The sequence below is a fragment of the Rhinolophus sinicus genome, linkage group LG06 (assembly GCF_036562045.2).
Source record: "Rhinolophus sinicus isolate RSC01 linkage group LG06, ASM3656204v1, whole genome shotgun sequence".
NCBI classification, from domain to species: Eukaryota; Metazoa; Chordata; class Mammalia; order Chiroptera; family Rhinolophidae; genus Rhinolophus; species Rhinolophus sinicus.
In genome coordinates, this window is record NC_133756.1 from 8099438 (window position 1) to 8121099 (window position 21662).

General features: G+C 56.4%; 1 protein-coding gene across 1 annotated transcript; it reads left to right on the forward strand.

Moving 5' to 3' along the window:
* The first annotated feature begins 2 nt into the window (after positions 1–2).
* On the forward strand, positions 3–21161 carry SSU72 (SSU72 homolog, RNA polymerase II CTD phosphatase). The gene is made up of 5 exons (XM_074334302.1): positions 3–360; positions 7801–7944; positions 18938–19077; positions 19356–19474; positions 20677–21161. The coding sequence occupies exons 1-5, from the start codon at positions 281–283 to the stop codon at positions 20776–20778; spliced, it is 585 nt and encodes a 194-aa protein (XP_074190403.1). The 5' UTR covers positions 3–280; the 3' UTR covers positions 20779–21161.
* The last annotated feature ends 501 nt before the right edge of the window (positions 21162–21662 follow it).

Here is a 21662-nt window from a genome sequence, read left to right on the forward strand (position 1 = left end):
GCGCCGGCCTCGGCCGCGCACGCCCGGAGCAGCGGCGCGCTCGCCGCCCGCGCCCGCGGGGTGAGCCTCCCTCCGCCCGCGGCCGGCGCTCCGGGCCCGCGCGGGGAGACCGTCGGGACGCCGCGCACACGCCCGCCCTGCGCGTCCCGACGCTGACGTCGCCGGCGCCGCCGCTTTCGCGTCATGACTTCCGGGCGTCGCGGCCGCCATCTTGGCTGTGCGGAAGCGCCGCGGCGGGGTGGGCGCCTCGAAGCTGGAGCGTGTGGACGGTGCGGCCGCGATGCCGTCGTCGCCGCTGCGGGTGGCGGTGGTGTGCTCGAGCAACCAGAACCGGAGCATGGAGGCGCACAACATCCTCAGGTACGGCGGGCCTCGGCCCGGCCCCGCGCCCCCGTCGGACGCCGGCACTCGGCCGTCCCTGCGGCCCCTGCCCTCCCGCCCTGTGCTGGGCAGCGGCGGCCGCCGTCCCGGGATCCCCGCCCCGCGAGTCCCACGGCGCGGGGCTGCCTGCCGTCCGGGCTTGTTGGCTCCCGGGCCGAGCGCAGCGAGGAGTCGACCAGGCCCGCTCGGCCCCCACGTGTGCTTAGTCTCGCGGGGAAACTCAGGTTCTCAGCCTAAATGTCCCCAGGTCTCGAAAAGCCCAAAGCTCCCAGTAAACGCGAAAGACCGGTGCCGCCTGCGTCCACTTCGCACGCGTGTCTGCGCAGCTGATGAAAGGGGTCCTTCCGTGAAATGGTCTTCAGCGAGGCCGCAAGTAAGACCGAGGTTAGGGTCTGGGAGATGGTGGTGTGTGACGACGGTCTCCAGGGCGTGTTGTCGTTGATCAGCTCTGCCGGGAAACTTGCAGGACTAACGAAAAACCCCCAGAAACGGCCTCTGTTGTTAACTGCGTGAATTTCCATATTTGCTCCTGTCTATATTTTCAAGTTTCATGCAAAACAGCCCTCACCCCCCCCACCCCCACCCCGAGCCTCCAGTCAGTTTCTGGGCTGCACTTGAGTTCGGTTTGGAGTTTCTAGTTTCAATGTCACTACTGCTCTTTTGTGACCATGTCTTTAATAAAAGTTTACTCCCGCTTGATACAGTTGTTTCGTTCAAAACCACTTCCTAAAACTGAAATTGACCATATACACGTCCACTTGGATCGCAAAACAAAGTTGAAACTGTTTCCTCTGTGGACATGAAGGGACACAGTGGCTCACTTTCTCATCAGTCCAGCTTTGACTCTCCTGAGTGACTTGGGAAACTTAGAATTCCCCCACACTCTAGTTTTTTATTGATGTTGGAAGTGTCAGGTGTCCACGATCTGCTAGTTAGGAGTTTAGCTTTTCCCAGCATCTACCCACTGTCCACAGTATTCACTTAAGGTCATTTTTTGGTAGAGTGTAGTGTGCTTTGACCCTAAGAAATCGATGTGAAGGTTGTTTTTAAACTAAAAATGTTTAAAGTTGAAAGTTATTTTACAACTAGAATTACGTCGTGCTGGGTGAGATCCCAAAACTGCGTTTATGTGTGCAGTCATTAAAAGTTTGGTAAATTTAAGCAAAAGAATGCAAGGTTCACTCTCCTGGAAAATTACACAAGGAGCATTAAATTTAATATCTTCAGTTAGAACAACCGTCAGCAGACTGCTCCATTCTGCTGGTTCTGGGTGGTGATCCTTTGTTTAAGCCCTTCTCCTGTGTCCGCGTAACAAATCTGGGATGAAATCTTAGGAAAGGAAAACTTGAATTACCTGCAGCAACTTTCTTAAGTCAGTGCTGCCATGTGTGTCTGATTTCCTGAGACAATCAGTACAGGTGACAAGCTCAAAGTGGCTGCAGCCAGCGCAGCACGGGGTCTCCTGTGGAAAGGGGAGTGCAGAAGAGCCCCTCGGAATAACCACTGAGTAGGAACTCTAGTGTGCGCTGACCTGGTTTACTGTCTTTCGAACTTACTCATAAAAAGAGCAGGCTCAGAATGAGGGCATGTTACTGATAACGTAAATGTGAAGTGATTTTAGACGTGAATCTTTCGTTTCTAAAAAGCCTATTGTGGGGGTGTTTTCCTTTGTTAAAATAGTGCTTGCGTGTTGCAAAGAATCCTCACTAGAAAATACCTGGAAGTTGAAGGCGATAACGATCATAGCGCATACCCACACTTACAGATCAAAGGCACGTCCTGTAATCTCCACACGTCGTGTGTGAACAGCGTTTGATTTCAGTACTCATTTCTGCTCTCACTGGGGTGTGGAATTTGGATCCATCTGTTCATACTGTGTGATGGTGCAGGTTGTGAAGCTGGCACAGCAATCGCAGGGACCCTGTGCAGCTATGGATTTGGTAAGCGATTCCATGACACTTGGGCTTCCGTTTTCAGTCTTCTGTGTCCTTGTGCCATAGAAATACCTTTGCACACTTTTCTGGGTATTTCCTTGGCATAAATTTCTAAAGATGAAATTGCTGAGTGAAAGGTAGGCAGGTTTTACATTTTCATACATTTTTGCCTTCCAGAAAATGTCTATGTGCAGAATTCCCATTTCCTCATAGTCTGGGCATTATTTTCATCTTTTCATGCTTCCAAGATAAAAAAAAAAAAAAATGGATCTCACCTTCCTTTATTTTTAAAATTGCTATTGAGGTTGAACAACTTTTCATGTCATTTTCACTTTTGAAAAATTATTGTGGCTTTATCTGGATATTTTGTAGGCTTGAAAAATATCCTTAAGAAATGTATATGATGGTTTCTATTACAACTAGGAGAGGTTATGAAAGACTTAAAGATTTAGGCCTTAAAGGTGGGTGATGTTTATGGAAGGCATAGAAAAATGGTATGATAACTAATAAAAGCAGGAAAACTTTTATGTGTGCAGTGTGGTTACAAATACAAAAACCATGCATCAGAAAACTTCTGAAATGAAATCGCCAAAGGAATGCAGATAATTGAACGTGCACAGTAGGCAGTTTATCACTGAAACCCTATTTTGTTTTTGCCGTATTTAAAACCAGCGCACGTTTTTCTGACAAGTCGAATACAAGTGGTGATACATGTTGGCACTTTCTGGAGCTAGTTGTCATGTTAGCTAGTCGCCCTGGGGTGATCAGTTTTGATCTTTTGAGAATAAATTGTTTCAAATGCCAGTGTTGGGGGCCTTTCGTGTTCAGGGGTGTAGGAAGCTGTTGTGAGTCCACAGAGACACTTGTTCTTTGTACTCCATGAACCACCATTTCCCTTTGGGGCCAGTTGGTTTATTTTTGGTTCTGAAATGTCTTCTAGATGTTAAGGGGCGTGTTGGGGTTTTGGAAACTATGTCTTTAATTGTAGCAATTTGAAACAAATTTTAAAGACACGCTTCTATAAATTGCTGGGCTGAATTCTCAGTCTGTTTTCAGTCCTAATGCCCTGGGCAAAAAAAATATGTTTTGGGGAGCAAATGGGGAAGAAACAGGTCCGGGTCCCATCTCGTGAGCTCTCCATACCAGGTACTTTCCAAACCTCACCTGAGGCCATCCTGACAACTTTGAGGGCGGTCACACTTGCACTGGTGAGGAGACTGTTCCCAGAGCCAGAAGCCCCTGCTTGTGAGTGACAGCAAGGATTTGGACACAACGGGCTCTGGTCACTGATAGATGAGTAACAGAACCGAGGCTTGGCTAGGGAAAAACACGGGCCGAAAACGGAGCCAGGGTGTGGTTTGTCCGATTGGGCTGGGGCGCTCAGCCATGACTACAACCTGTGGGCCCCAAGCCACACTGGGACTGAGGTGCTGGGACCACACCGCAGGGCTGCCTGGGGTTGAGCGGTCATACAACTGCATGCACCAGCCATGAGTGCCGCCTGTCGTGGAGCTAGACCTCTCTCTGGTCTGCACGCATTTCCAGAAGTTCTTCACCAGGGAGGGTTAGCTGGGCCCTGCTATCCTGTGACTGCGTCTGCTGTTTCGGTTCTGGGAACGCTTGAAGAAAGAACTGGAAATGTGGGAGGGTGAAAGGATCTTAACTCAGGTCCTAAGAGTGGCAGAGGGTCTTGAGGAGGACTCCACGGGGGGTGCGTTTGCCTTTGGAAGGCGGAGCTAGGGGTGGGTGGAGGGGAGATTTCTATTTGTGAACATTGAGACAAAACCGGCTAGACCGAGCGTGGTAACAGCGCCAACAGCTGAAACACTTCCTGTGTCAGCATCCTCCTGTCCAACCTTTCACAGGACAGGGGCGGGGCCCAGCTGGGGGTCACATCCCTCTGTGCTGAGGACCCTTAGGACCACGTCGAGAGGCGCTGGCAGGAAGCGTGGTGGTGGTCGCGCTGCTAGGCTGCCTGAAGCCCCACGTCCTGGGGGTCTACCCAACAGAGCAAGGTGGCCTGAGCAGCAAGGGTTGAGGAAACGTGGGCCTGGACGAGGGCACCTCAGCAGGACACTGACTGGTGCATTTGTCGCAGGCTCGTGTTTAGAAGCCGCTTGATTTTGCTCTTGACCTGGGAGGATAGGAATAAAGTAAATCCTACACAACATGTGTTGAGGTATGTTTGGGGCTGCGTTTTGCCAGTGAGAACATACACTTCGTGGAATGCTAACATTTCAGAAGTTTCTTCGCAGTGTCTTGGCCACGGTGGACTTGCAGACAGGTGTTTAGCTGAGGTCCTCATGGGCAGGTGTGTTCTGTGCACAAGAGGTCGTCACGTCTCGCAGTGGGGCCGACGAGCAGTGTGTCTTCCCTGTGGCGAGGGTGACGTGGTGGTGAGTGCGTCCTATCCTCACAGGTCGTGCTGTCACAAGCGGGCACCGGTCTAGGATTTCAGTCTGAGCCAGAACAGTGTTGGAAGTTACCTTAATAATCGCACCGTAGAAAACAGAAATGACTATTTTGGGGTGTTCGTTTGTACACGATTGTTTTACCCTTAGTCATTGGATGACAGTGGAAACAATTGTTTCCCCAAATTGGACAGTTTCTTTGATAGGTTCTTCATGATAGATTTTTTGATACTCGTGGAGACAGGCGATAAGCACTTGTCTGGGAGCTGGGTTTAACAGACAGAATAGTTGGCCCTTGAGACAAAGCCTTTGGGCTGTCAGGAGTATTTTTATAGCATTCGGTTCTCTTACGTAAGACACACACTGTCACACTGCACTGTTGGCACCACACAAGATGGGCCGTTATGGCAGCTGCACCGGCTTAGAAGACAGCGCTTCTGTTGCTAATCAGCCTTTTTGCCACCTGTGAATGTTTTTTTGTGGTGGGGGGAGAACAAACTGCATTTCACTTTATTTTTAAACACACTTGGTGAGCATTTCAGAAAGTTGGGCAGGGTGGGGAGGAGCAGCAGAGGCCGTTCCCAGTAGGAGGCCCCCCGAGTCAGGTCCCCACCTGGCCTCGTGGACACTCAGCAAGTGACCGTCTTAGAGAAGCCTTGTTGTGGGCCAGCCAGCTGGAAGGCTGGGCGAGTTAGTTTGGGACGATTTCCTTTTGGGGATATGGGCAGACTGAATGGAGAACGTTCCATTTTGACACCCAGTGAAACCTCGAACCCAGATGACATGGGATGAGTCAAGTTGATGGGCCTGGTCAGGTGCCGTCGTCCAGGCAGGTCAGGCCCAGGCTGGAGCCCTGTGGGCAGCTCGTAGGTGGCGTGCCTGCTGCCCCCGCCAGAGCCCTCAGTCCCGTCCAGGTCCCCGCCCCACCCCACCCCTCGCACCGCCTGGCCTTCTCCATCACTGCCTCTCCCTGTCCTGTGCTGTGTGTTTCGCTTGCTTTGTGATGTCCTCCATCCTCCACCCCCCTTGGGTCACAGTGATGTTCCTCAGGCTTGTTGGTGCTTCAGCCGAAAATCTTGCTCCTGGTATGTTACCCAAGTCGGTGAGGAGTGGGCGCAGATTTGGGGGAGGCGGCGAGGTGTGCCACACCAGTGCAGGCCCTGTGGCGGCCGGCGCCTCCGGTCACGGCGACGGTTGTCGACGTCCATGCTCCCTGCCTCCCTTTCTGTTGGGGTGTCTAGTTGCAATCAGGCAGCGGAAATGTCTCTGTCTTCCTGGGGGCATAGTGGGGTGTCTGAGCCTTGCTTTGTGAGCCATTCCTTTCTGCTGTTGGGCCATGTTCTTCATCTCGGCTGGGGGCCTGCTAAGGACAGAGGACGCAGGTTGGGTGTTAACCTGAACCAGAGGGGAGCCGCTTTGTACCCTCTCGCTGTGCGCACTGGTCCTTGCCGGGGCGCCCCTCCCGCCTGCGCTACCCCTCACCCCTCTCCAGTGGCAGGTGCTGCTGTGTGGAGGGACAGGGTCCGTGCTGTCCTCTGTGGCTGCAGCTTGGCTGCCAGAACATCCTGCAGGTAGGCCTGTGACAGACACAGTGTCCCGGGCGGTGGCTTCCAGGAAGTGTGGAGTCTGGTGGTGTGACAGGCTTCCGCTTGCAGTGCCTCCAGTGGCCCCACGCGGGTGAGGTGTCTCCTCCTCGTACAACTCCGCTCGCCACTCAGCAGCTATTTGTGGTGTATGTGCTGCACGCCGGCACCGCTGTAGGTGCTGGGACACAGCAGTGAGAAGAGGCGCCGTGGCCTCCTGCATGGTGCTCCCGTGGCAGTGGGAGAGGACAGCCCACGACAGGAGCTTTCTCCCCACAGCGCTCTTCTCCCTGGAGGAATGAGACGGATTGTTTCCTTCCCAGGGACCTAGGTTTCTGTCTTTTGAAGGAACTCTCGCATGTCAGGTCTCCAGGACTCGGCCCTGTGGACACGGCTTGGGGGGCTTCCAGTTCATTCACTGTAGGATGTCTAGCAGCCTCCCTGGCCTCTGGATGCCTGGCACCCCCAGTCGTGACCACCAAAATGTCGCCAGACACGGCTACAGATCCCGAATCATGATGATAAAACATTACAGGAAAGCTCAGAAAAGCTCGAGACCGTCATCACAGCAATTCCAGAGCCCATCGGGCCTATAGATGCTGGCGTAACGTGCGTTCTTCCCGTGGCCCTCCGTCTGGGGTGGGGGTGCCCTTCAGAGACACAAATTCCATGATTTGTAAATGCAGAGCTGGGGGTGACGAGTCCACTTATTTAGACACTCTTAACACGTAACTTGTTTCCTCTTGCTGCCCGAGTTAGAACACAAGTCCTGTAGCAGATACACTGTGCACATGGCCTGCTGTGCAGACCCCAGGCTGGTGATTCTCAGTGGGACACAGGCGTCTTGGGGCCTTAGCACTTAGAAGATGGCATTTCTTTCTTGTAGAAATGGTCTTTCATGGGGCTACATTCATACATTACTTTATTAGGAAACATGGTCGGTTTCCGTATCTTGGACACCGTACGTTATGAGCGAGCACCCACAGCTGTGGGGCTGGCGGCCGACGCGCTGATGCAAAAGGCGGGGTGCCCAGTTCTGGCTTCCTGGCAAGCCCGTGTCACAGGGCACTGGGACTTGGCCGGACAGTGTCCTGAGGTGGGGCGTGCAGTCAAGTCTTCAGGCGTTTCTTAAGAATCGGGAGACAGGGGTCCTGTGAGCCTGAATCCAACGCAGAGACCAGGACTGTGGTCGGGACAAGTGTTCGGGTGACACCTCTCCCATTCTGTGTGGCTCACGGAGTCTGAGTGATACTGCTACAAACATGCCCTGTCGCCGAGACCGAGGGCTCCTTTGTTTCCCTTCTCACTGGTCTCCCCGAGCTTTTGTGTAGCACGCTACAGGTCTTGCTACATTTGTGAACAAAATATTTAAAGTTAAGGATTTAAAAACATGTTCTTGAATATCAAATGTCCCATTTCATGGCCTTTCTTTCAGAATCTGTGTCTGTCTCAGCCCCACTGTGACGCTTTCTCTCCTTCTGTGTCTTTCAGCAAACGGGGATTCAGCGTCCGGTCCTTTGGGACCGGGACTCACGTGAAGCTTCCAGGACCAGCGCCCGACAAGCCAAATGTTTATGATTTCAAAACCACATACGATCAGATGTACAATGACCTCCTTAGGAAAGACAAAGAACTGTATCCCAGTGGGTTGTCCTTTTAAAGACCCCAGTGCGGTTGTGTCGGGTAGGTGTGGCCTGTGACAGCCCCATGCCGATCTCCAATGCAGGGCTGTGCGGGCGGGCGCGTGTGGTGCAGACCGCCCTCCTCTTACCCTCAGAGAAGCAGGTTTCTGTTCCTGGCGCTGCTGGGGCAGGTCACGGGCGGTGTGCGGGCGGTGGGCCGCAACATAAAGGAGAGTCGTGCTGGCACAGCCGAGGGAAAGGTTGTGACTTGACACTGACCAGCCGCTGAGGTGAGGAAAGCAGAGACCTCTGAGCCGTGGCTCCTCCTGCAGGGTGGCCCACTTCCCTTCGCAGGTAGGTGCGTGCCCGTGGGTTGCACTGACGGCATACGTGGGGTAGGCCGGCCGCTTCCTTAGCGGCTGATGTCTCTAGAGGGTCCGATCTGTAAAAGGGCCAATTTCGCTACTAAAGGAAACATGTTAGAAACAAGTAAGAGAACTCGACTTCATTTCGGGGAGGGACGAGACAGACTGGACCTGCTACTTAGGACTCCAGGTGTGAGAGGAGGCACTTCACGTAGAGTTTGCGAAGGTGACACCAGTGTGGTGACGGTTAGGACAGTCATTGCCCGGCTTCTGGCCCGGGCACGCGTGTTTGTCCCGCGCTGCCTTAAACCCTGACCCGCCTCTGTTCCTGTGATGTGTGCTCCTCAGGATGGCAGACGCCAAGTGACGGGAAATGAGCTCCAGATGGAAAAAAACTGCACATTGGCACACTTGCAGTTTGTGATCAGCTCCAAGTGTTTTTGTGTCCATCTGTAGGTTATTTAGTAGCCGGGAGTGGTCCTGAAGGTCATTGCAACGGGTGTGCCCTGGGTCCTGGCGGCCGACTGACCGCTCCGTGTCCTGCCCCCGGGCTCCCCTCCCCCAGCTCCCAGTAGAAAGTTGTTAGTGGGGCAGAAACGGGTGTTTCCTGTTGGTGCTACAGCCGGCATGCAGGGATCTGTAGAGGGCGGAGTGCCCATGACGCAGTGAACCTGAGTCAAGGACTCGTGGCACCCGGGACCCGCCCTCCAGATGGCAGACCTGGGTGGTGCAGAAGCCCCTCACAGATCTGGGGGTGCACATTCTGCGGGCCCCTCTTCCTCAGCAGCCCCAGGACCTGCGTTGGGAGAAGCTCCCTGAGTATTTCTGGGGAGCCATCGGCGTGTTCTATGTCTGGATTAGAGGCTGAGCTCTGGCCCAACGTCAGCCCCGGAAGCCCCCGCGTCCCTGGTGCTGAGTCGCCTGGACCTTGCAGGGCGGCATTGACCACTTGGCCCTTTTCCCTGGAAAAGCCGTGATCTCTCCGGGGTTTGTCACCTGCGCTTAAGCTCTCACGAGCTGCTAAGCTTACTGGAGACCCCGTCTGGTTTTGAAGGTCACTCGGCACCATTCACTGTCCACACTTCTATCCGACGGCCGCTGGCGCTGGCCACCCTTCATTGTTGCACATCGGGCCCTTTCACGGGCAGTGACGGAGGACCAAGCGCAGAGGGACGACCAGGAGCCATGGCCTGCGTGTCCTGGCTGGCCTAGCAGGGCAGGAACCAACCTCCAGAATCCAGGATGTCCTCCTTTCCTGGCAACTTGGGCAGGTCCCTGGTCTCTCCAGGAGGCGTCCACCCTAGAAAACAGCGTGTGCATATGTGTGTGTGCGTGTGTGTGTGCAGCCTTGCCTCACGGGTTGTGCCCACTGTCACCGACAGTACTTGCTCCCTGGGGACCCTGTGTCGGATCTGGGACAGGCATCTGTGACTTCACTGACTTCACTGGAGTGGGGTTTCTGTCTTCTGGGTGGTATTGGGGGGAGGGGGCAAAATAGCCTCGTGCTGGGTGCTTGGTGCGGCTCGACCCCGGTACAGTCCTTGGCCAGTGACGGAGGGCCATGTGCTGCAGGGGTCACTAGGCTGGCAGGACGCCTCGGGTGAGGGAGAGGATTGGGTCAGCGGGGGTGGGAGTCCCCTGGTCATACGGGAGGGATCCACAGGCGCAAGCGTTGGCCCCAGGTGGGCTGGCGTTCTCGCTGCATCTGCTCATGACACGTGCCGCTAAGAGCTAAGAACCCAGGCCTGGAACAGTAGCGTTGGCAAAAGTGCAGTTATATCCTGCAGTAGAAAGCTAGGAAAATAAGCTGTAACCCAAAGGCAGACCCGGGAGTTGAGGCCACATGGCCTGATGGTGAGGGACGGGCTGTGTCATCTTCCCGGGGTGTAGCCAGGCCCTGGCTTCCTGTGTACCCACCTCATGGTGCCCCTGAGAGCCAAGTGGGAACTCGCAGAATGCTGCCTGAGCCCGGTGTTTGGCCAGTGGTCCTATTGGTACCAAAGCACAGTCTTACACATTTGGCTGTGATTGGCTGGTTGTGATATTGGTTTTCTTTCCGGAACAGGAGTAGGGCTTAGGGCCCGACAGACTCCTGCCTCTGGCCCATGGTGACATCTGTGTGGCCGAGCGCTGGCCTGGTCCCTCAAGAACCTGCCCCTGGGGATTCCAGAGGGTAGTGGGGCTGGGGGTGCGATGTGGGGTGTAAACCTTGTTAAAACTCCAACCAAACTAGTTAAAGTAGATTGGGTTGGTTGACAGTTTACGTTACCATTTACCCTTCGGGTGGTTGTCTACTAATAGCGCGGGACGTCTGCGTTCGCCTGACCTTCCACAGACCAGTGTTAAGAAACGTCTTCCGACATCTCTCAGTGGGGGCCTGTCCGTTTATGAAGAATAGTTGCGTTGTGCTGTAATCCACGCGCGTACAGCTCAAGGGTGTCAGTGCGTCTCGGCTGTGCCCCCATCCCAGTAGCTTCCAGAGTATTTTCATCTCCCGTGAGAACCGTTGGTCACCGTTTGTTCCCCCAGGTCTCCCAGCCCCGGAGCCGTTGTCCATGTTCTGTCTGGACTCGCCCTTTCTGGGTGTTTCACGTGAATGGGGTCACACATGTGGCCTCGTGACTGCTTCTTCCACCCAGCGTGCTTTCGGGGTTCCTTTCAGGGTTCCTGTAGCAGTGTGTTGAACTGTCCATTTTTAAGTGCACATTTTTCCCTTTGACCCTCATTTTTTCCTTCCTTTTGCCTTGGGCTCATTGTGAGTTCAGAGCGGTTGAAACTTGGTGCCTCTGCGCAGGGGCCCAGCAGCAAGGCTTCTGGGTGTTTCCTTCTCTGCCAGAGCCAGTTCCCACACTTGGGCTTCCTCCCACGGCTTCCCAGCTTCCACCGAGAGGAGGCTGCCGCTGAGCCCCGCTCAAGCTTCCTTGGAGCCTTCGGTGGCAAGGTCAGTTATTCTCATGTCAGAATGGCCAGCCTGTGAGCCTGGGCCATGTCCCTGGGCCTGTGGGAGTCGGCATGGCAGAGGGGCTCGGTGTGCTCCGCAGATTCTCCAGTTGGCTTTTGTCGGTGGAAGTTAGATGGCCACTCACAGCCTTTCAGTAGATGATTGCCCTGTGAATTATAGACCCATTTGTCTTAAAAAGCAAGTAAATGCCTGCCTCCCAATATCCTTCCTGCGGCCAGCTGCCCCTAACGTGGCTCTGAGATGGATGCAAAAGTAGTTGACACTTTCCTAGTCAGTCCGGGGACTGAGTGTGAACGGGGACTGATCGTGGGGACCAAGTGCCAGCGGGGTACTGAGCATGGCGACGACTGAGCGCCAGCTGGGGACTGCACGTGAGCCGGGTCCTGACTACCCCCTGGTTTCTCCTGTGCATCTCCTGTAATTAGTTACTTTTGGGGTTGACGTGATTTCTGCAACTGCATTTCCATCCTCTCCATCTCTTGTCTTCTAGGCCTTGGTTTACTTTTGCATGTACCCCCTCACTGCCTTGGGATGAAAGGTAAAAATACAAAGGGCTTCTCAGATAGTAAATGCCCGCAGCTCCTGGTCCCGTCCTGGGGGTGAGGTCCGTGGGCACAGCCATGCGAGAGGGCGCGTGGGCTCTGAGGCCGCTGCACCCTCACTGATCAGGGCCACAGGGCTTTTCCAGAAACTGTCTCTTCAGGCCTCACTGACTCTTTTTTGCAGCTTGCAGCTGGGGGTGGGGTGGGGTGGCAGGAGCTGGGGGCTCCGGGCCTGCCCTGGGCGCGTCCGTCTGCTGATGCCCAGCCCATATGCTTCGCCCCTTTCCGGGCCGGGCGTACTCACCAGCGCTGTCTGCCCCAGCCCTGCGCCTGCCTGTACCCTCCCTCGCTCCTGCCACACTTGACCTTTGCCCCGTCGTGTTTCACCCTGGTTGGCAGCTGTGTTCTTACAGGAATGTGTTCCTAAGCCAGACCCTTGTTCCCAGAGAAACGGATACTTAAGCTTCCTGGTTTTACGAAAACACTTGTGCTTAACATACAAGTGTGGCCTCAGCTGTTTCTGGTGATGCCAGGCAGGTAACTGAGGTGTCTTGAGAGCTGTGCACCTGCCTGCGTGTGCCTCTCCCTGGCTTGGTTCTGGTGGCGGTGAACCTACGGTCAGCTTTGCGGCTGTGCCTCAGCTGCTCTGATCCCGGCGAGGACCAGCTGGGGTAGGTGGGTCCATCAGCAGTGACCACTGGCCTCTTGGACGAGCCCCGCAGCCTCCCTCTTCTTAGGTAGGCGGTAGGGTTTCTTACACAAGCTACTGTCCCAAGAATGTGCAGTGATGGAGTGGTGACAGGTGTTGGCTGGGGTCAGCCAGGATGCTACCAGGTCAGTGTCCACCATGAGCTTTGTCTAGTTACTGCTTTTGGCTCACCCTTTTTTAAACATTTTTTTGAAAGATTAACTTGAAGTTCACGGTAAAATAATGCATGTTTTTCTCTAAATCACTAGTAACGAATCTCAGCAAGGGAGGGAGGGGGGCTGCTTTATTTTTTTTCCACAAACTGGAAGCGTGCAGCGATCATAGGCGCTGCTGGGAGGAGGCGGGGCGTGACTGCCAGACTGGTCCCAGCCGTCGGAAAGCTGCCATCTGCCGTCGCTGACTGTCAGATGTGAGCAGCCCAGAGACTGGGCCTGGGCTCACCTCTGGCGTAGTGTCTGGAATACTCTCTTTGGAACCGGTTTTGTGGAAATGCTTTGATATTGCAAACTAAGTCACAATTTCAGAAATTTTTCTCAAAAAAACTTTTAAGCAGCTTAATTTTTTTTCACTAAAATGCTGCAGCCTAGGGTCTGCTTTCTTTTTGTTTTGTTTTTAGGTGAACATTTTTGTGATGTTAAAAACAGAACTGGGGGAGTAACTGTGCATCTCTTTTAAACAAAACACAAAGACTAAAGATATTTTCCCACTGCTTTTTATTTATCCAGTCAATTTATTTTTAAAATGTTTTTCTGAACTTTCCAATTTAAATAAATGTAGTGTTTTACCCTATGTGGACAAGTAGTAGTCTACTTTTTTTATTATTTAAAAGTCTACTAAAACGTAACCTTGTCACACTGTGTTGTGACATGTCCTTGTGCTGTTCATGTCGAGCCTGCTTAAAGCAGCCCAGGCTGGTCCCGACCTTTGGCCTCGCTGCCCCCTGCAGGTTTCAAGGAGGAGGTGCTAGGCAGAAGGACCCTGGTTCTTACCGGTGGTTTCCGTTGGGGAGCGTCCCCTCTGAAGGCTCACCTCTCAGTCCCCTCAGGTCCCTTGTGCACATCAGCTCCAGGCGAGCACAGGCCCCCACCGTGCCAGACATGGGCGGCCTATCCACACTGGGCAGCAGGCACCTTCCAGAAGCATCTGTGATGGGGCAGCAATTGCCAAATGCCAGGTTAGGCGGCATCGCTCTGCACTGAGTTGGCAGGGAAGGTGCTGGCTCCGCTAGGCCCTTTGCCCTAGAAGTGTCCCCGACGTGGTCTTGGGGACGTCCTGCCCACGCCTTACGGTTGTTCAGGAGAGGCCACTGATGCCATCCCAGGTGACTGCTGGCCCAGGTGTGGGGTTGGGACCGCCGCTTAGGTGCCCTCGGGGCACAGCCGCCTCCCCGTCTGCAGGATCCCAGAAGCTGCGTGTGTGTGTGCTGTGCATGCTGCTGGTACACACACAAGGTGACACAAACGGAATTGATTTTTCTATTTTCCAGTTCATTTATTGCCAGTAAAACTGGCAAAAGACATAAACCTGGCCCAAACAAAGCGACTTTGCTGGTACTTTGTGATTTGGGGAGTGTGTCACCTCCTCTGTGGTCCTCCCCTCACCTTTCCCAGGCTGGCGTCCTGCTGTGGGCGGCTCAGCCGTGGTCAGTCTAGGGACGCACCTGGTCCCCATGACTCTAGGCCGTTTGGAAGACTGCCCAAGAGGTTTGTCTTTCTCATTTTCATCATCCTCTCCCGTGTACGTCACACTGTTCCCACAGCCAGTGCCATTTACACTTCCTGGCGGGCTCACGGATGCCATGTTCTCTGGGACGTGAGTGTAGCATGTGGTTGGCTCCCTGCTGTCACGCGCATGTCTGCAGGATGCATTGTGTTCTTAAGTCCTCTGGCAACGTGGCTGTTGAGCAAACGTGAAACGTCATGGAACGCCCCGCAGAGGTGGGAGTGGGCCCGTTGTGTGGCGGCCGCTGCCTGGTTCTCCGCTGGTGTTCTTGAGGCTGGTGGCAGTGACACTAAGCCTGGAGCTTTGTTACAACAGCTCATGGATGACGGTGCAGAGCAGACACACTGGCCTCCGTGTCAGGGAGGGTGCCCATCCTCCCGGTCCTCAGCTCGCAGAGCTAGCCGGTCCGCGGGCCCATTCAGGCCTCTTGGTGCCAATTTAAAGTAAAGGCAGAAAGCTCTCTGCTCCATAGGAATCCCAGAACTTGAATAAGGTACTTGAACTGTTCCCGAGACGCTGCGGGGGGCTCACTTCCCTGTTGAGTAGCTGCCCGTCCACTGGGTGCGATTTGGGGAACAGGTGCCCTACAGGCTCCAGCTGCACAGAGGGGGAGCTCCCTGGACGGGCACAGCGGGCCCTGGGCTTTCTGGGGTACACAGCCCTGCTGACTGAGAACCTCCCCCCCCCAGAGGGGACTTGGTCCCCACTTAAGAACTCTTGCTTTGTATCTGACGTTTCAGTTTGGTCACACTTAAGATTGGAAGTCACATTAGATTATGGGGTTCTGAAAGCTGAGCAGGTCCTCTGGGAATGGCCTGCCCTGGGGAGCGGCGGCCGCGTACGGCTTGGGTCTCCCAAGGCTGAGGCAGAAAGTGGGGATGGGACGTGCTGGTTCCATGAGCGTCTGCGCAGTAGCAGAGGGGTCCTATCAGTGAAGCACTAATGAGCTTCCATCAAACCAGGACCCAAGCAGCTGCCGGGAGCAGAGAACCTTGAAGGGGGTGCATGGGAAGCCCAGTGCGCCCCCCCAGCCTCTGGGGCACAGCCTGCCCACTGGCCCAGGGGATAAGATGGCAGCATGGCGGGACGTGGGGTGAAGGTCCTGCCTTCCAGGGCTGCCAGGAGAGAACCTGGGGGGGGGGGCATTCCGCCCAGTCTAGATGTCCAGGGCGCCCGAGGCTGCTTGCCCTGATGCCCCCGTCTGAGTAGGTGCCACAAGCTGGGTGGGGGCTGGCCCCGGCTGGGGAGGCCTGTGTGCACTGGGAGCCCTGCTTCTGTTCTGAGTGTTCTGAGCCCACCTCTTCCCACCCGCTTTGTCCTGCTCGAGTTCCGTTGGTGACGTATGGGGAAATGTGGCTTGAGTGGCGCTCGCCTGTCCCATCCTTGGGAGGCGCTTCTGTCCAGCAAGGACTGGCGAGGGGCTGGCGCGCTGGTTGAGAGGCAGGCCAAAGGCCCCTGGCCACCGACAGCCTCCTGGGGGCCGCTCTGTGAGGACATGGGGTGTGCGGGCCCCACTGCTGAATCCATGGCCCTCACGAGGGAGCCGCTGGTCCCTTTTTGGGTTTCTGCTGGCACCTTTCTCTGGCTCCGGAGATGCTCACCCGTGCCTTCACTCAGAGCGTTGGGCTTCACCAGAGGGGTCCACGGGTCAGCCCCCGGCCCCCGCTGCCCACTTGCCAACGCCCTCCTGCTCCCATGGCAGCCAGCAGTGTCCCTCAGTGGCAGCCAGACCAGGTCCCTGCACAGCTGGCCCCAGTGTGCTCCCACGGACAGCTGTGGAGAGGCTAGAGGAACAGCCCTGGGACTGCGGGACGCCAGCGATGTGCCACATGCCAGCCTGCACTGGTGAGGCCCCTTCCTGGAGTGGCCCAAGCAGGTGTCCACAGGAGGGGCTGGGGAAGTCGGCTTCTCTTTGGGAAACCACCTTGGCGTTGAAAACATCCAGCTAAGCTTGGTTGGTGCACTGAGGACATCTGACCAGGATGGGGGCTGAGGTTAGACATCACGTGTGGAAACTTCCTGAGTGGCACTGGGCGAGCTCAGCAAGACCCCAGGTGCTCCGCGTCCGGGCGGCCCGGTTGCACCTGGCCTGGCGTCCACTGCAGCAGCACGTTTGCCTCTGCTCTTAGACTTGGAAGACAGCAGACTTCCGTGACTGCCCTGCCCCTTGCCTCTCGTTCAGGGGCGGTTCCTACGGTCCCATCCTGCGTGTTTCGATGATGGTTTCAGAGCACATGTGCTCCGCCCTGACGAGAAGACCCAGAGAGGGCTGCAGGGCGAGCCCGCGGCCTGTGTCAGGCCCAGTCCCCGCCTTCCCCCGGGACACGCACGCCACCCTTCGCCTGTTTCTGGTGACAGCAGTGGACATAAGTGCCTTGCCTTCTGAAGGCCAGGGGCCAGCAGTGAGGCCACACCAACTGCGAGCTAGGAGGTGCACGACCACCCCTTAGGTCAGGTCCACATTTACTCATCTGTAAACTGATGAGGGCCGGTGGCCGCTGTGCCTCAGACCACGCGGCACTCCGCGGACAGCCTAACTGGCTTCATCCCCATCCTTGGCCTTCGGAAGCATCGGGGGGCTCCTGGGGGGCCGAAGTGTGTTGGGAACCTCCCCTCTCACTGAGGCCGGGGCCCCTTTGGGGACCGGTAGCTGAGCAGGTAGCCCGGTGATGGGGCATATGGGGCAGGGCATGGAAGGGGGCTTTGGAACCAGAGTCTTACAAGTGTGTGAACTGCAGGGGAGGCTGGGCCTGGCCTCCTGCGTCTGCCTGTCTGCCGGCCCTTGGCCGAACGTGGTGAGGCAGGCCAGTCACTGTCCAGGCCTGTGGTCGCCGTGGCCACGGGAGGACCTGTGTGTGCTGGGGCCGTTGGTTCTGGAAACACGAGCCTTGCAGGCATCGCTAGCTGGTCCCAGGCTGGGCCTTGGCTGTGTTGCTCCTGGTGGTTCAGGGCCAAGGGATGGGGCAGCTGGCCCTCCTGCCCCAGCACTCGGGGGCCCCATCGGGCCAGCACCTCATTCTGACAAAATGCCGAGGACTGCCACCTTCCAGCAGCACGCTCATCCCACCTCCAGAGCGCAAGTGTCCTCCTTCCAAAGCCAGCCTGCACACCCACACTGAACCTGCCGTCCACACGTGGGGACCCGTCACTTTGGCTGCAGCTTTTACTCTGATAAAGCCTTCATTTTGGTGGCAGGCTCTTGTCATCTTGGCCTCACCTCACCCCTTCCCCACTCCTGTCCCCTGTGGTTTGAAGTGGGAATTCAAGTGCAGTCTGGGTCCCTGTGAATTGAAACAGTTGGTGGGATTGTGGTTTCATTCCTGAGGGCTCCTGGCACGGGCATCTCCTGTCTGTGGTCCCGCCTGGCTCGGTCTGAAATTAGCCAGAAAATAGTCCAGAAAGGCCGCTGTTCCGCCCCCCCTCCCCCCAATAACTGATGGGGTCATACCCTACCCCCCAGCACTGCCTTTCTCAGCTCCATGGACCCGCTGCCTTTGTTACTGCAGCTTCACCAGTGATGGGGGCCAAGTGGGGGAGGGACGAGCTCTGCGAGTTCTTACAGCCCTGACCGAGCACCTGGTGGCCATCTGTCCTTGGGGTGGCAGTCTGGGAGGAAACTGTAGGCCTCCACAGTGGCCATCCTGCCACTGGGATGCAGTGAGCCTGACCACAGGCTGTCATTGGACACTTAAGCCTTAATTACCAACCCCAGTGGGAGGCGGGCCTTCCCTCAGCCCACTTCTTTCCACCAGACTTTGATGCTGAGTGTTTGAAAGACCAGGTTCTGGAAAGACAGACCTGCGTGTGGCAGCAGGACGAGACGGGCCCAAGACCGCCTTCATTACACTTAGCTGGAAAGTGACAGGAACCACAACACCCGACACTGAACAGTGTCTGAGTTAAAACTTTTAGATGAACCACTTACATATACTCTAAAAGCTGTTTTCACTCTCTAGGAAGGCAGGAAATGTATTTTGAGTTCATTTACATCAATTGTCTTTACTTAAAATCTGGGAGACACCTTCAATGTATCACTTAGAATTCGGGAACCAGCCAGCCTGTGTGTAAAATAGAATTACTGCAATGCTCATCCCCAATTGTGCAGAATGACCATTGGAGACCATACCCTCATCTTTGGGGTGAGCCCTCTGCCTGAGGCCCCGAGGACAGCCAGCCAGTGTTGACACACCACAGCCAGCTGGGGTCACCTTGGCACAGACCTGGCCTCAGGGCCTGTGTCCCCTTGAGCTTCCAGGGATACGGCCCTTCCAGGCCCAGGCCTGGCCCTCCCCTCCTCATGTTTTCAGTGAACCCAGCCTTCTCCTGAACCCTCTTCTGATTGCACTTTCCTCTTCGGTGGGTTTCCGGAGTTTCTTTGCTCCCTTCATGAGCCAGGCTGGGTGGCTTTTCCAGTGAGCATTGTCCTTGCTGAAGGGCTCAGGGTCAGTGAGCAAAGGTGCACGGGACAAGTCAGATAGGTGGCCAGTGACACGTGACAGGAGGCTGCAAACGCGGATGTGCCGGCCCGAAGGCCAGGCCTGGCCGTGCCTCCCGGTCGCAGGGGGCGCCTCCCGTCCTAGGGCTGCCTGGCCTGGGACAGGCGCCTCCCCCGCCCCTGTGGGACCGGGGGCTGTGGCTGCATGGGCCCTGCACTGAGCCGGGAGGGCAGCAAGTCCTGACCTAAAGCTCCTTAACCCGGTGCCCAGCTACACGCAGAACGGCATTTTGCACATGTTGGACAGAAATAAGCGAATCAAGCCCCGGCCAGAAAGGTTCCAGAACTGCAAGGACCTGTTCGACCTCATCCTCACCTGCGAGGAGAGAGTGTATGACCAGGTGGTGGAAGGTAAGCTCGCAGACCCGCCCCCACCTGTGCTGGGGACCAGGGGTGGCCCTCTGTCCTGCTTGTCCCGTTGTCACATTCTGGGTGGGCCAAGCACCAGCCTGCCAGGGCCCTGGAAGGGGGTGTCGGGGCTTGGAGGGTCACAGGGGTGGGAGCGAGTGGACAGTGCTGGGCCTGGGGCTCCAGTGAGCCCTGTGGGTGAGATGCTGCTGTTCTGGGAGGAAGTGGCCTCCTGCCGGCCTGGGCCGGGCCTCTGACAACTGTCATTGTGTCCCGGTTAGACCTGAATTCCAGGGAGCAGGAGACCTGCCAGCCGGTGCACGTGATCAACGTGGACATCCAGGACAACCATGAAGAGGCCACCCTGGGGGCCTTCCTCATCTGTGAGCTCTGCCAGTGCGTGAGTATCGCGCCTGCCCCTGCCAGAAGGACAGGACCGGACGGGGCTGGCCCACAATGCCGTTCACACTCAGGGTATTTTCACATGTTAAAACCCAAGTAAATGCAAAGGTCTGCACGTTGCATTAGCGTGATAGAAGTGCAGCGACCTGCTCAACGCCTGGCGACCCAGGGCCAGGACACGGCCCCGAAAGGGTGTCCCAGGGCTCTGAGGGAGCTCTGTGTTCTCCACCCCCCGGACACGTGGCCCTGGTGGCCCTGGACATCTGCCCTTGTACAGAAAACCCCAGAGCTTTGCAGCCATGTGCAGCTGTGCTCAGAGCAAACCATTACCTCTTAGATGTGACAGCAGGACCTGCCCAAGGAGGAACCATATACCTTGTCTTCTGCCCGTGGGATCTGCGTTTAGGGCAGCTGGCTGAGAATGACAGGGAACGTGGGTCAAGCAAGCAGTGAGATAGGCGGGCCCGCTGGTCTGCTCTGAGGGACCCGGCACAGCTTCCACGCCCCACATGCCTTGTGGCCCATGGCGGCTGCCGGAGCTCCAGCACTTGTGCCCATGATCTGGCTGTCATGTGAGAGAGACGGCTGAAGTGGGGGAGACGTGTCCCAGAAGTTGCACGTGTGATTTACTCTTGGGTCATGCTGGCAAGGCCCAGCCTTCACTTCTAGGGGGCACTGCTTGCAGCCGGGACTGGGGGCAGCGAGCAGCCTTGGCTGCAGCCCCGCCCAGGGCAGAGCAGGTGTGCTCAGAAGTCAGCCAGGGCTGCCTTGGGGCTGTCCCCTGGCAGCAGCTACTCCTTTTAGGATAGCAGTCTTCCAGCGGGTACATCTGGCCATGTGTGCACTCTTGTGGGGCTCGCACCTGGGAGGGGCAGCGGTGGGCAGTGGGCGGGCCACAGATGCAGCCCAGCCCCCTGCAGTGCAGGGACAGGCTGGCTTCCCGCTGGTGGCTTCTGGTGGCTTCAGGCAAGGGAGGTACTTTCAGTGCCTGGTGTGCTCATTTGCAGAGTGGGGACAGTACAGGCAGTGCGCGTTCCCTAGTTTGAGTCCATGTGACAGATGTGAGCACAGGCTCTGCTGGAGCCCCGCTCCCTCCCCCTCAGGCTGCCCCAGGGGAGGACGGTCAGCACCTGGATGGGGTGGGTCACGCCTCTGCTGGGTGCCGGTGTCCTGGGCTCAGAGTGGCTGCTGTGTCCTCAGATCCAGCACACGGAGGACATGGAGAACGAGATCGATGAGCTGCTGCAGGAGTTCGAGGAGAAGAGCGGCAGGGCCTTCCTGCACACCGTCTGCTTCTACTGACCGCGGGGCGGGGCTGGCGGGCCGCCTTCTGCTCCTCCGCAGGCCTGAGGCTTCGCGCCACTCGCAGGGCTTCTGCGGTGGACGGTAGCAGTACCTACATAAACTGCGTATGAAATGAGAAAATACAAATGCCAGGTTAACATTTTTCTTACCCCACTTTTACTTACAAGTGGGCTATTGATTATTGATTATGGAGTTTTATTTCTTTAACCAAATCAGAAACAAAACCCAGTTTGTTGTACGTTTGCCCCGTGTATCTGCCTTTCATTGTACGTTCCTCCCTCCTCTCCCTGGCTGGAATGTACAAAACCCGAATAAAGCAACGGGCTGTAACTTACTGGGAGAGAACCTGCCATTGCCCAATAAACATGCTGCTGGTCGCATGCTTTGTCCTGAGTTCCTGCTGTCCCTACAACGGTCGCCTTCCCTCAGCCGGAGGCAGAGCTGGGTACTGGACACGCCTCCCTCAGGAGCGGCTGCCGCCCAGCCCCGCCCTCACAGGGCCGCCTGTGAGAGGCAGGGGGCAGGGGCTCGGCCTAGCTCCCCAGCTCACTACAGGTTCTCTGCCAGGGGGGGTTGCTGGCAGGAGGGCGCCTGACCCCTCCCGGTTTCTGCAGCTGTGGAAAACCTCAGGTCATTTGTGGAAAAGTGGGGGGTTCCTGTGCCTGCAGTGTGGGCCACTTGGGGGTTGTCCTGTGCCATCCTTTCCCCAGGCTCCCAGCACCACGGGGCAGCCAGAGCAGGCCCACGGACCCTGGGGCTAAAGCTGGCCCTGCCCCCTTTGGGCATCCTTTGGCTTTTGCTCGGCTCTGTCCTCAGGCCATGGCTTTAGAATGACGTCCCTGGCAGCTCCCCAGCGACCCTGCAGGCCCCTCCGCTAAAGG